Source organism: Lithobates pipiens, unplaced genomic scaffold (genome assembly GCF_037356315.1).
Source record: "Lithobates pipiens isolate NorthernLeopardFrog02 unplaced genomic scaffold, aLitPip1_a1.2 Scaffold_13, whole genome shotgun sequence".
Taxonomy (NCBI): domain Eukaryota; kingdom Metazoa; phylum Chordata; class Amphibia; order Anura; family Ranidae; genus Lithobates; species Lithobates pipiens.
Genome location: NW_027507718.1, coordinates 450,159,611 through 450,174,068, shown reverse-complemented (window position 1 = coordinate 450,174,068; position 14,458 = coordinate 450,159,611). Strand labels below are relative to the sequence as shown.

General features: G+C 41.6%; 1 protein-coding gene across 2 annotated transcripts in view; it reads left to right on the top strand.

The window, feature by feature from the left end:
* CC2D2A (coiled-coil and C2 domain containing 2A) overlaps positions 1–14,458 on the top strand; it is a 160,993-nt gene that overhangs the window by 82,949 nt on the left and 63,586 nt on the right. For both annotated transcript variants that reach the window (XM_077477759.1, XM_077477758.1), the window contains exons 17-18: positions 2,853–3,009; positions 8,070–8,217. In XM_077477759.1, coding sequence (XP_077333885.1) covers positions 2,853–3,009; positions 8,070–8,217 — 305 coding nt within the window. The remainder of the gene's footprint in view (positions 1–2,852; positions 3,010–8,069; positions 8,218–14,458) is intronic.

Here is a 14,458-nt window from a genome sequence, read left to right as displayed (position 1 = left end):
GCTGGCAGAGCGCACAAGATTTTGCAATTTTTCCTGTATTAAGCTGTATTCATAGTCTTTTCACAGGGCAGAGCAGGAGCTAAACATGGCTGTGAAAAAGTAGAACTAAATGCAGAGCTTTTTTCCATTTTGGATAGAGTAAGTGACGGTTATAACCCAATTTTGTTTGTCCTCTTGGGGAGATTTCCCTTGACTACCTGTTGTATAGCTAAAACAGGAAGTATGAGGAAATCCCTCCAAAACAAGGAAATTCCTGGTGGTCACTAGACCTAGTGACCTCATTGGACGTTTTTCCCTCTATCCCTGGTCTGTGACAACCCAAAATTTGGGATTTCCTTTCACTTTCATGCTCAGTGATAACAGTAAACCGGATAGATGGAAAGAGTGAATTTCCTTAAAGGGGGTGCAAACGGCAACAAAAAGCTGATGGGTGTTCTAAAACCTTTCCTTTGTACTTTGTATCCAAAAAGGAAAAAAAAAAAAAAAGTTTGCCTTTAGTTATACTTGAAGCTTGTAGTTCATATTTGCCGATGTAGGTTTATTCTCAAACAAAAGAGTCACAGTTTCAGAAAATAAAGCTAAATAGGGGCAAAGATAAATATTTCAAAAGTCCACTAAATATAATTATATAAGACTGAATTTTTACTAACACAATTCTGACTATCAAAGCTAATTGTTCTGAGTCTTGCATGGCCAGGCATGACTAGTTCACAGTCTGTTGCAGTGTATAAGAACAGAATCACGTTTCACACTGACCGAGATGTATCATTTACACCTTAAAACTACAGCTGGTCTCCAGAATAGCATCATGTATTATCGCACTTGTCAGAAAATCAGTGTTCAGGAAAACAGATCCAGCTGGGTATGGACATTCTATCAGAGACATTATTCATGTTGTACACCTTAATATGGTTAATAGGCATAACCCTGCAATATATCAGTTTGTCTGATTTGTGTGTTCATAGAATTACATGCTACAGGTCCAGATAAATCACAGCACACCCAACAGAGCCAATAATGCACGCCTCAGGCGCAGAGAATGCTTGTGGGCGACAGTTGGAGAAAAAAACTGGGGCTGTTACTCATGGTAACCAATGAGGTTTAAATGGAACAAGTGTCCAATTGGTTGGTGAGTGGATTCAGTATTCGTATATTGGCACCTCTTTATTGGCTATGACCTATGAGTTAAACAATCTGTGAGACCTTAAGCCCCAGGGTCAAACTGATCTTTGCTTTCAGTCATTGTGCTTCTGTGTCTCCTCCCTGAGCCCCTGATGCAACCTGGAACAGAGGGTTTGTGATCAGGTTTTGCCTTTTCTGATTTCTATGTTAAACTGAATGGATTGTTATGTGTTAGAAATATCTTATTAATTGACAACTTTGTGTGTAAAAAAAATTAAAAAAAAAAAAAAAAAAAAATTAAAAATAAAATTCATTTTCTTTCCACATTTTCCAAAAACTTGTGGCAAAAATTACCTTTTTTAAAAAGAAACACTCTGCCTTTTAGAAAATACCTTGGAGGGTTTCCTTTCCAAAATGGGGTAGTTTTGTGGATGTGTCCCATGGCCTGGTCCTCCAGGGCTACAAAAATGTGATGGGTATTCAGGAAATTAGATGCGTAATCTATGCTCCTTGAAAGCTCCTTGGAGTTTGGGCCCCTCTATGCTTCTAAGCTGTGAAAAAAATCACACGCATGGCATCCCCATACTAGGGAAGCTTAGCAGAATGTTTTAAGGGTGCAGTTTAATGAAGTCAATCTTAAAGGAGCAGTCTGAATGTTCTTGGGGAGGTGGATCTTCAGATCATGGTGGAGCGCTCTATTAATCACAGTAGTGGATCTGGGAGCCTGATGGGTTTATGTTGGTGCAGAGAGGAGAGGGAGAATGAGAGGGGCACCCGCAAAGACTGAAGGAACCCCTTAAGAAATATGTTCTAGTACAAAGTTCTAGCCGTAGGGCCAGTAACCTCTATAAATTGGAGTATAGAGGAATATTAATGTTAATGACGCATCCAAATGGTGACCAAGGAAGTTAATGCCATAGACTTCCTATCACCTCTTTACTCCATCTTATAGATCTTACAGCTAGAACTTTGTACCAGGACATATTTCTTGAGGGATTCCTACGGTCCCTGAACAGCCTTGCCTTATTTGTTTTTAACCAACTGTCTGCATAATGATTATACATTGCCTTAAGCTCCTGAAGAAGTACTCAGAGCGCAACATGTAGAGCGAACCAAGATACAGTATGCCATAATTCTACAGTACATGCAGCACTCTGGAACCAATTATACCATATAGAATTGTTTTCATTTTCTATGTAGTGCAGTTGTCTGATGTATGGTAGACAGTAGGTAGGTGGTAAATACTTTACTATACAGGCAGTATACGTTAGCCAAATTTTAAAGCACATTGTCTACTTTTTTAAATGATGTAATAAAGACATTTTAATTTTAATATTGTGTGCTGGTGTGTCTAAAAAGTCCAAGTTCAGTGCTCTATTATTAATTAGGACATCACATGTGCTAATTTTGTATCCACAGTACCACTCTGTGGTGATATAAGTTAGGATTTCAATTTAGAATCAATTAGTTGCTATGGGCAAAGTAGGCTGTTCCATTTGCTCCTCTTTATACAGCTATTTGTTCCCACCCAGTGGATTTATATACATGAGTGGAAATGCAGGTTTTTGGTCTAGTGTCACTGTTTCACTGGCCCTTATTTCATATTCATTTTTCATTTTGCCAGTGACAGCCATGGATTGTCAACTATGGTCTGTATCTTTTATTCATTGTATAGCTTTACATAACTTGTTGGCACATTATAAATTTGGAATTATAATGTTTTCTCTTAGATACACGAAACTGCTGGATATTTGGGAACAACGCTGCTGGCTGAGGCTTTCCTACCTATCCCTGAGACCACAATGCTGACTGGGAGCGCGCCTGTGGAGGAAGTGGAGTTCAGCAGCAACCAGAGAGTCATGTATGACCATGAAGGTGTTGGCAGTGGTATGTATAATGTGATGGATATGGCCAACTCTTCCATGATTCACTCACTACATGCACGCTCTTCCTTCTAGTTCCTATTTTATGCTCAGAACACAATTATAAGAATTCATTATTTTAATGGCTTGAGTATATCGTGGGTTTTTTTTTTTTTTTTTTTTGCTTCTTATATGCTTCTATAGCAGTTGTAGGAACTTATACGTTAAGGGAACCATGACCACTTATTTTTTCTGTCCACTTATTGTTGCTGTATTTAGACTACTTAGACTTGTCCTTTTGGCTAATACAGCATGTTCTGTTGTACTACATGTGTTATGCATTTTTTTAATCATACGCATAAATGCACAGATAAGCAAGTCAGAAGCAATACAGATGCAAGCCGTTTTTTCCTGAAAACATCCTGCGTATGACTTGCTGAGGGGTCAACTGAGAGTTTGACTAGCCATACATGCTTAGATTTTTCTTCAGCATAAATTAGGAATTGAAATGTGTTTTGTTTCAAATGCTGCTTTATGCACTGACATACCTTCACGAACCCAGTCTGTCTGGAGGGTATGTTCACAGGCTGACTTCACACCATCCTCAGGCAGCTTAACCCTTCAAAAAGACACAGAAGTTGAATCCAACACAATTTATCTTTTCACAAGTACAAAACATGGGATGTTTTTTAGTCTTTTGAAGTGGTAAGGCCTTATTTACATGGTCTCTGAGGCTCGTAGACATGAATAGACCATTTGTATATGAGGCTTGACCGGCCAGGTGCACAACACTGGCAGCCCATGTGAAGGTATGGGCACTCATCCTAGTTTTTATTTAGGCATGTCGGGGTGGGTGAGAAGTCTAAATGTAGACCATGTGCTTTTGCGGCTGCCTGAATACCTGAACAGTGACTGCATCTGATCGAATGCAGTTAATGTTGGGCCAGCAATTTTCCACCTGGCTCCTTCAATTTCTAAATTGACTTTTGCCAAGCTAGGTGGTGCTGACAGAAACACTCATTGCTCATATTCGACGTGTGAATGGACAGCTTTTGGCTTGCTGAGTCTGCGGGCTCAAGCACATGTAGTTTGTAGCATTTTGTAAGACAGGCATACTGCATGATACCATCATTTCCATTCATTTTATTGGGCCCTGTTCTTCCCAGAGCATTGTGTCGCAGGGTGTTTTTAAAATTCTTTGAATACTGCTGTTTTATGTGCATTGACCTGCTTGCTGTGTGCTATCCAAGTTACATAAATGGACGCCTTCAAAATGTTATTTGTAAACACATGCTTATTAAGTTGGACACAATGCTGCATACATTTCGGGTTTTATTTCTGGTGTGAATGAACTTTCATAACTGTCATTTTTTTAGATGCCCCTTTTAATTAGACCAAAGTTCTTTATTCAATAGAAAAATCCACTCTTAATGAATCAAAGAAGATATAGGAGTTTTTAGCAGTCTTTTCCTCAATATATACAAGGTTCATAATATTGCTACTGCTTGAGCATCAGAAAGCAATTTAGTCCATACATCTGCATGTTAGTCCAAAAAATGAGATTCTGGGTTATGTCCACCCATTTATCTTCTGTCCTGCACTGGTGATATACAGGAAAAGATAAATCAGCTGTATTAATTAACTTCAAATGTGCTCTACAAAATGATACACCTTGGGAGCCATGCTGAAGTAATCTTATCTGATGTATGGGAATAAATTATGATCAAGGGCGATCGGAGTGTCCTGTCACACCCAGCTACAATAATAAGAGCAATAATATAGCGTTCTACAGGCAGCTGCAGATCTGCAAGTCATTTCAACATACTTACAGGCTGAGCAAATGGAACATCATCTATCATTGTATAGAAATTTTGGGTAGGGTTGTTGTTGATGGATTTCCACTAAAGATGGAATTGTTTGTGTTCGTGTGGTATCTATATTACATAAAAATTCTGATTATTTCATTAATAAGTCTAATAACTGAGTAGCATATGGCCCTTTGTACATGAATACTAAAATTTGGAATTCTCAATGGTTCAGGGCTTTGAGGCCTCCCTACCATTGACCACATAGACAATGCTTTGAGGTCTATGGCCTAGTATACTAGAAGATTAAAAATTTTACCCCATATATTATAACACCACAGTCTTTGAATAGTGGATTCTCAGGCTGGTCTAGCATGTTGCCCAATCTTGATACAGTGCCAAAAAACTATTCTGTTTCATTTGATAAAGGGGGCCAAGTTTCTGAAGTTTCTCGCCAGAGCAATGGTCCCGGCAGTCTGGGAGCTGTCGGCTGGCTGGATGGTGATTAGCTGTCTCCAGTTACATCTTGCTGGGACGTTTCAGGAAAGGCAGATGAGGCGATGTACATGCTTTTATACAGATTATCAAATGTGAGTGTATTGATTTAGGAGTTTGTGGCTGTGACTTCCTGATGAAGCTGCAGGGAAACTGGTCCTGCAGCCTCCTGGGGCATGTGACACATCACAGTAAGCTGTGGACAGGGAGGGAGGTCGGGGGAGGGAGGTCAGGCGAGGTGAAGTCCTCCATTCTCACCTAGGGGAGAAAGAAGTGGGAGCAGGTACAAAGTGTTCCTTCTCCCTCAAAAAGCGGGGGGAGTGAGCAATACTTTACTTTTTGAGTAAAGTTCCACTTTAACTTTCCAATTCAACATAGTCATTGGTAGATCTATAGGAGTTTGTATAGTCAGATTGTAATGTGTGATGAATTTTAGAGCTTTCCAATCTGCCCCTTCGGTGATGAGACAACTGACAGGTCTTACCATTATGTGCTGCTACCCTTGTCCACCACTGCCTACAAATAAGCTTACAAAGAGTAACCATTACATCAAAGTATTATCATACAATTCCCACAAACAATGGGGTTAATTGGATAATTTACTAAAACTAGTGCAAAATCTGGTGCAGTTCTGCATAGCAACCAATCGGCTTCTACATTCACCTTGTTCAATTAAGCTTTGACAAAAAAAAAAAAAACTTGGAAGCTGATTGGTCTCTATGCAGAGCTGCACCATATTTTGCGCCCTCCAGTTTTATTAAATCGACTCCAATGCCTTTTGCACATCTGTCTTCCCATTTTGCTGGTCATACATGAAATGATACATTCATCATAGATTCAATCATTTCAAATAGCCTTTCACTTAAGTAGCAGTTCAGCCAAAAACAAACTAACTCTAAATCTACTCGCAGTCACATTCTAAGCCCTTGTACACACGGTTGGTGATTCAGACGGAATGTGTCCTACCGTTTTGTCGGATATTCCGACTGTGTGTGGTCTCCATCGGACTGTTTCCTTCGGAATATCCGATGGACCAACTTTTCCAACTTGCCGGTAAAATTTTTCGACAAAATGGTCCGATCGGACATACTCCGATCATGTGTAGCCTACACCGACAGACAAAGTGCCACGCATGCTCAGATCAAATTCCTAGACCAAAGCTATTGGCTACTAGCCTGAACGTAGTCCCGTCGTAACGAAATAACGTCATCACGTTATGTACAATCGGATTTTCCGACAACTTGGTCCGACCGTGTGTATGCAACATCACTTCCGAACCTCTTCCGGAATTAATCCGTCAGAATTACTCCGACGGATTTGGTAGTCGGAATCTCCGACCGTGTGTACAAGGGCTAAGACTAATCTATCTAACCCTGTAAAGCAAAAATCGCTATACATAACTTTTCTGAAGCCGTTCCGGTCTGGCCTCCAGCGGAGGATGCTGTGTGCAGGAGACATCCGACATAGGCTGGCAAGTTACATCACCCGTAGACTTACTATGGAGCTTCCGTTGTCGGCTGTCTGCACACGCCTGCACACAGAAGCCGCTGCTGTCAGCTCAGCGTAGGGCTGGTGGTCTGTATAGCAATTTTTGTTTTACAGGGCTAGTTTTTGGCTGAACTTCTACTTTAAGAACATTTATTAGACCAAACATTTTTAAGGAATTCAGTTGGAATTTCCTTCAGGAACTGATTATTCCATTTTCATGAAAATTTTATTTCATTGCTCCAGCCCCCCTATTTGTAAGTATGATTGTTTCATGAGAATGATTATATATGTAGTAGTTGTATCCCACTTGCCTACCAGGCCAATTCTGGCATTTCTCTCCTACATGTAAAAAATCATAATTTTTTTTGCTAGAAAATTACATAGAACCCCCAAACATTATATATGCTTTTTTTTTTTAGCAAAGACCCTAGAGAATACAATATACATGGAATGGCACCAAACTTCGCTATTTAAAAATCTCCATAGGTGACACTTTACATTTTTTTTTACTGGTTACATGTTTTGAGCTACAGAGGAGATCTAGGACCATAATTATTGCTCTTGCTCTAACGTTTGCGGTGATTACCTCACGTGTGGTTTGAATACCATTTTCATATGTGGGCGGGGTTTACGTATGTGTGCACTTCTGCGTGCAAGCTCACAGGGACAGGGGAGCTTTAAAAAAATATATAAAATTATTGTTAATGTTACTTTATTTACTTTAGCTTGACACTTTTGCCTTGTAATAGGAATAAAAGTGATAAAAAAAAATTTTGGTGGAAAAAAATTTTTTTTTATTGTTAATGTTATTTTATTTACTTTAGCTTGACACTTTTTTTTTTTTTTTTTCCCCAAACATTTTTTTTGATCACTTTTATTCCTATTACAAGGAATGTAAACATCCCTTGTAATAGGAATATGGCATGACAGGTCCTCTTTAAAGTGAAATATGGGGTCAATAAGACCCCACATCTCACCTCTAGGCTGGAAAGCCTGAAATAAAAAAAAACAATCCTGGCTTCCCAGCTAAATCGGCGCCATTCGTTTAAATGCAGAGGCCGGGCGTGAGGTCATAACATTGTGCCCGGCCTCCGACGATCATAGAGAATCCAGCGATCATCTGGTAGCTACAGGCATCATTCAGATATCCCCGCTCAAAACTGAGGATGTCATTTGGCATATGGTGGGCAGGAAGCGGTTATGGAGAGCCTTAAGTGAAGCGCCTATTAATGTCATGATGTGATTCTTTACTCTGACTTATCCATATTATCTGTGGTTCTGCTCTCTGTACTTTCAGATGTGCCATTTTCTTTTGAAGCTGATGGAAGTAATAAGATGGCTCTGATGACTTCTGGGAAAGTGTCATACTGTGTGTCCTGGGCGGTTGGGGAAAATGGAGTGCCATTGGTTCCTTCTGTGTCACAGCAAAAGAATGCTCTTCAGCGGTAAACATACACCACAGAATGTTTTAGCTACAGACAGATGCCTATTATGAATGAAAATTTGGCCTACATATATGTATCATGATTCTTAAAGGAAACCCACATAGAGAGAAATTTATCATTTGCAACCAGTAACCTCTGTTTCCCAAAATGCTTGATGCCTGACTGTCTTACTGGTCTTCTGTCTTAGTACATTCTGAATTAGTGACTCAGAATAAATATGCAGATTAGGAGTTCTGACTTCATTGGTTGCATGTTTTTTCAGGTAATTGAAGTATAGAAGCAAGTGCATAGCAACGGTTATTTTAAGGAAGTCAGCAATGGCAGTGGTGTATTTAGGTTTTGTACTGCCCTAGGCCTGACTAAATTTGTGCACCCCCCTTCCTGTCAATGTCACGCCCCTTGCTATTTAGGACCCGTCCTGTCATCTGTAAACCACATCCCTTCCTCTTTAGGCATCACCTTTTCCTCTTAGAGCCCCACCTTGTACATTATAAGTGGGTACCAATTGCAGCCTTGTCAGTGCCCATGAGCGCAGCCTTGTCAGTGCCCATGAGCGCAGCCTTGTCAGTGCCCATGAGCGCAGCCTTGTCAGTGCCCATGAGCGCAGCCTCGTCAGTGCCCATGAGCGCAGCCTCGTCAGTGCCCATGAGCGCAGCCTCGTCAGTGCCCATGGTAGTGCCCATTAATGCAGCTTCACCAGTGCCCATCAGCTCGACCTCATCAGTACCCAACAAGGGTCTCCAATTTGCATTCTAACCATACCAAATTATGTGAGCAAACTGCAGTTCCTCTTTAAGCACCCGTTCACATCAGGCTGATTTGGTGGCTATTGCTGTTAATGGGACCGCCCAAATTGGTGCGACTCCACACCGATTCCCAAAAGTAATTCCTGCACTACTTTTGGTGACTTTGTGGTGTGATTTGTATAGACATCTTGCATGTACCCGCACAGATGTCTGTCAAATCGCCTCCCTGAAGTCAGACTGCATTGCCAGTTTGAAATCGTGCAATCTCAGCTGAACTCACACAATTTCTAACCCGCATCAGTGTGAACCTGGGCTTAATGTAGTGGGCAGGATGGGTAATAAAATCCAGACTGATCTATGATCAGAAATTACACTTTTCTTCATATGCCAGAAGCATTAGCCGTACTGGTAGCTATGAAAGGTTACCACATATACACACCGGCACAAAGGTGTTAAATGCCATTGATTCCAGAAGCACCAGCCTGCAGATATTGAGCTCTAAAGAGTTAACCATATATGTAAGCTGCAGTGTACATGTGTGTGTTGATGCAGAGAAGAAAAGCACAGTCCTCCCCTAGCACCAAGGATACAGATGGGTTTATTTACGAAAGGCAAATCCACTTTGCACTGCAAGTGCACTTGGAAGTGCAGTCACTGTAAATCTGAGGGGTAGATTTGAAATGAGGTGAAGCTCTACTTATTTTATCATCCAATCATGGGCAAGCTAAAATGCTGTTTTTTTATTTTCCTTGCATGTCCCCCTCCAATCTACAGTGACTGCACTTCCAAGTGCACTTTCAGTGCATTTGTAGTGCAAAGGTGATTTGCCTTTAGTAAATAACCCCCAGAGGGTTCATTACCAGAGAGTTGTCCCTATTTAAGATAATAGGAGATAGGAAAAACAAAGTAAGTGAGGTTTGCAAAATACAGCACTGCTCTATGGCAGGTTCCCTTTAATGGAGCTTCTTCGTGCTTAGGCACTGAAGCTGTTGTATGTTGGCGTGACCCATGCTTTTTCTTCTTGCCATCTCATTTTGCAGCACCTTTACATAGAGGTTGTTGTAGGCTCTTCATTGCTTCCTTTCACATGTCAAAGCTCTCTAGCAGTCTCTAAATCAGGAGTTGCCAACTTTGGCACTTCGGCTGTTTTAAAACTACAAGTCTCATGAGAAAATAAATGCAAGATTGGGACAGCCTCTGGCATGATTCCCAAAAGCAGAGGCATGATGGGATTTGTAGTTTTACTACAGCTGAAGTGCAGTGGGTGCCTACCACTGCTCTATATTGTCATTGAAAACACATGGCCACAATTGGACAAGCTGTTTAAGAAGTATTAACACTGGTTCAAAGGTTCATACAAATTGTAATACTATATTAAAAATCACACCTTTATTGACATATCAATTAAACATTTACTAGGTTTATGCCTATTGAGGGGCCCTCCATTTTTAAAATTCTTACTGGACATCTAAGAATATTTCAGATATATATTACAGTAAAACCTTGGATTGCGAGCATAATTCCTTTCGGAAACATGCTTGTAATCCAAAGCACTTGTATATCAAAGCAAATTTCCCCATACGAAATAATGGAAACTCAAATGATTCACTCCACAACCATTTATTCATAGGTCCTTCAGTTTATAGTCCATATAAAAAGCTTCTAGCAATGTGATTGTGGTTGTGTAACCATAAAATGTCCATCCACAAATGGCAACCTCCACAAGGGGATTTGAAGCAATATCCATCAGGAGCTACAGAGTATAAAAGAGAAGAGAGGTGCCTCTTAATGTAGCAATATGGTTACATTTAATGAAGGTACAACATTTAGTAACTCGCATGGTTGATAATTAAGAGGCATATCTAAGTATGCAGGCATCCGGGGTAAAGCTGTACACATAGACCATCCTCCGCACCGCCGGCTCTCACCGCTGTCAGTCTGCAATCATGACCAGGAAGACTACCCTGCAGTAGAGAGATCTGAAAGCGAGGCTTAAACCGCTTGTGCAGTGCAGCGTGGAAGGGATGACGTTGATGGCGGTGCGGAGGATGGTCTATGCGGACAGCTTTACCCCAGATGCCTGCATACTTAGATGTGCCTCCTTTAATCATCAACCATGTGCGTTGCTAAATGTTGTACCTTCATTAAATGTAACCATAATGCCACACTTAGATGCACCTCTCTTCTCTTTTTTATACTCAGTTGTGACATGACGCTACTTGTATATCAAGACATCGCTTGTATATCAAGTCAAAATGTATTTAAAAATTTTGCTCGTTTTGAAAAACACTCTTAAACCAAGTTACTCTCAAACCAAGGTTTTACTGTACTTGAAAAATGCATATCACTGTGTAAATATATTGTTAAATAGACTCCACTCCCACAAAAAAAAAAAAAAAAAAAAAGGTTTCAGGTTTCATACTAACTGAAATGCACAATGAAATTGAGAAGAAGCGCAAATGGTAGTTACATAGTGGGTGAGGTTGAAAAAAGACACAAGCCCATCAAGTCCAACCTATGTGTGTGATTATATGTCAGTATTACATTGTATATCCCTGTATGTTGCGGTTGTTCAGGTGCTTATCTAATTGGTTTTTGAAACTATCGATGCCCCCCGCTGAACCACTGCCTGTGGAAGGGAATTCCACATACGTGCCGCTCTTACAGTAAAGAACTCTCTATACACTTTAAGGTTAAACCTCTTTTCTTCTAATTTTAACGAGTAGCCACAAGTCTTGTTAAACTCCCTTTCGCGGAAAAGTTTTATCCCTATTGTGGGGTCACCAGTATGGTATTTGTACATTGAAATCATGTCCCCTCTCAAGCGTCTCTTCTCCAGGGAGAATAAGTTTTGTGCTCGCGACCTTTTTTCATAACTAATGTCCTCCAGTCCCTTTTTATTAGTTTTGTTTCCCTTCTCTGTACTTGCTCAATTTCCAGTACATCCTTCCTGTGGTGCCCAGAACTGGACAGAATACTCTAGGTGAGGCCGAAACAGAGTCTTGTAGAGTGGGAGAATTATTGTTTTACCTCCTGGAGCTGGTCCCCTTTTTAATGCATGCAAATATTCTGTTTGCTTGGAGCAACTTAACATTGCATGCCATTGCTGAGCCTATCATCTACTAGGACCCCCAGGTCCTTTTCCATCCTTGATCCCCCCCCCCCCCCCCGTGAGTAGATTGCATTCATATTATTGCCACCCAAATACATTATTTTACATTTTTCCACATTAAACCTCATTTGCCATGTAGTTGCCCACCCCATTCATTTGTTCAGATCTACATTCTGTACATCATGGGACACAGAGCACCATAGTAATCACTATGTGGGTATATAGGCACCTTCAGGTGATGGACACTGGTATACCCAATACAGGAAGTTCACTCCCTATATATCCCCTCCTCCTACCAGACGTACCTCAGTTTTTTCGCCAGTGTCTAAGGTGTTGGTCACGAGTGAAGAGTTCCACTGGAGGGATCCCTGCTGTATTTAAACAGCCTCCATAGACTGGATCCATCCAAAGTGCCACTGAGGCCAAGATGGATGGTACCCGGGCCTCGTATACAAAGTACGAGGTTTTGCCTGTAACGCCTCTCTTTGCAGGCTGGACCCGGGGCCCATAACTTTTTGGTCATGCTACATTACCTAAAGTTTTTCCTGGCGGTTGCTAATACAGGTCCAAGGGAGTGGAACCCCTATAATAGTGACCCGGTCCTTGAAGGTTTGCTAATGCAGCCTGCCGTGATGGGTGAAGTTTGGATCTGTCCGTTACAGCAGTATCCTGCAGCAAGGAAAAGGTAAGGGAAGAAGCCTAGGAACTTTAAAAAGTCCACCTATGTTTTTTTTTTTTTTTTTTTCCATAAAGTAAAATGTTGTCATGCCTAAAATCTCCACTAGAGGGAGTAAATGCATAACTTAGTACGTTGCTTCTCAGTCAGATCAGAGTCCCAGCTAGACGGGGGAGCGGCGGCTCTCATACAAGGAGGAGAATAGTTCTTTTCAAACTTCCCACCCCCAGCCCTCCCCTCTTGCTCAAGGAGCATGTCGAAATACAGAGGGGGGACATGTTTTAATCACGGAGGGGGCGTGGCTTAATAGCGCAGCGCCATGTGCAGGACGTAAGTCCACGAGGAGCACACCGCGCAGGCGCTGATGACAAGAGACAAGATAGACGCTTCACAGCTAAGAGCTGGAGTCTGACACACAGGACACAGAAGCGCTGGGGGCACGTAAGGTTGATGCAGGCATTTCCCCTACAGGAAATAACATTTACATACAACACTAAAGCTGAACGTTATTAGCTTTGTCTTTTGCTAGACTATTTTTTTTGTGCTCAGCACTATGGGTACCAAAAATCTCACCCCCTGGTGCTGGGAACGCCAGTCGTGCCTCCACACTGTCATCTTCTCCTGAGATACCAGATATGGCAAACCGGGGTGAGTCATTGGAGTCAATTGGTGGTGCAGCTCCTTCTCACATCTCAGCCCCTGTATACGTGACTGAAGATGCATTTTCCTTCGCACTGCAGGGCCTAGAAGGAAGATTAGCGGCTTTAATCGCATCCTCCATACAAAAGGATAGGAAGCGTGTTAGACCCCTTATCAAGGGAACAGTGGGTAGAGGATAAGGTGTTACCCTAAGTCGATGAGGAGGAAAGGCAAACCAATTCCTCCTCTACAGAGGAACCAACGGTAGATGGACCTTTTTCAGTTTCGCAATCTGAGAAATTGCTGGTACAGTCTCTTACAGAGATGGTTTGTTCTTCAAGCTAACCCTAACGAAGTCAGCTGCATTACTAGAAAAACGTATTTATGCTGAATGGGATCACCCAGATAAGCATTTTCTCCCTCCAAAGAGACTCACAGCACTCTATCCCATGGAGGAGAAATTCACCAAAAGATGGAATGTACCAGCAGTTGACGCTGCGATTTGCAGTGTGAATAATAGTCTAACTTGCCCAGTAGACAATGCACAAATGCTTAAAGATCCAACAGATAAAAGGTTGCAATTCCTGTTAAAATCCTCTTTTTTCCTTTGCAGGAGCTGTTACTCAGCCTGCAGTCGCTGCAATAGGCATCTCTTAGTCCCTAAAGGACCATTTTAGACAGGCCCTTAAGGAAGTCCCTGCACAACAGGCCTGCGATTTGGTCGAACTACAAAAGGCACTATGTTTTGCCATAGATGCCATGAAAGATTCTATTCACCAGGCGTCTCGCCTTGCGCTTGTGCTAGTACACATGCGTAGGACCCTGTGATTAAAAAAATTGGTCAGCTAAAGCACCTGGCAAAAGGGGATCAACTATTTGGGGGTGACTTGGACAAATACACCCAAATGATTTCTAGTTGGAAAAGTACACTTTTGCCAGTCAAAAGAAAGTATGAACGTCCTTCATTTAAGTGGACGCATCCGCCTCTAGGCAGTGGCAATGGCCTCCACCATCACTCTAGAGGAAAGCCTCAGGGTCAGGCCCAGGCACAAAAGAAGACCTGGGGCC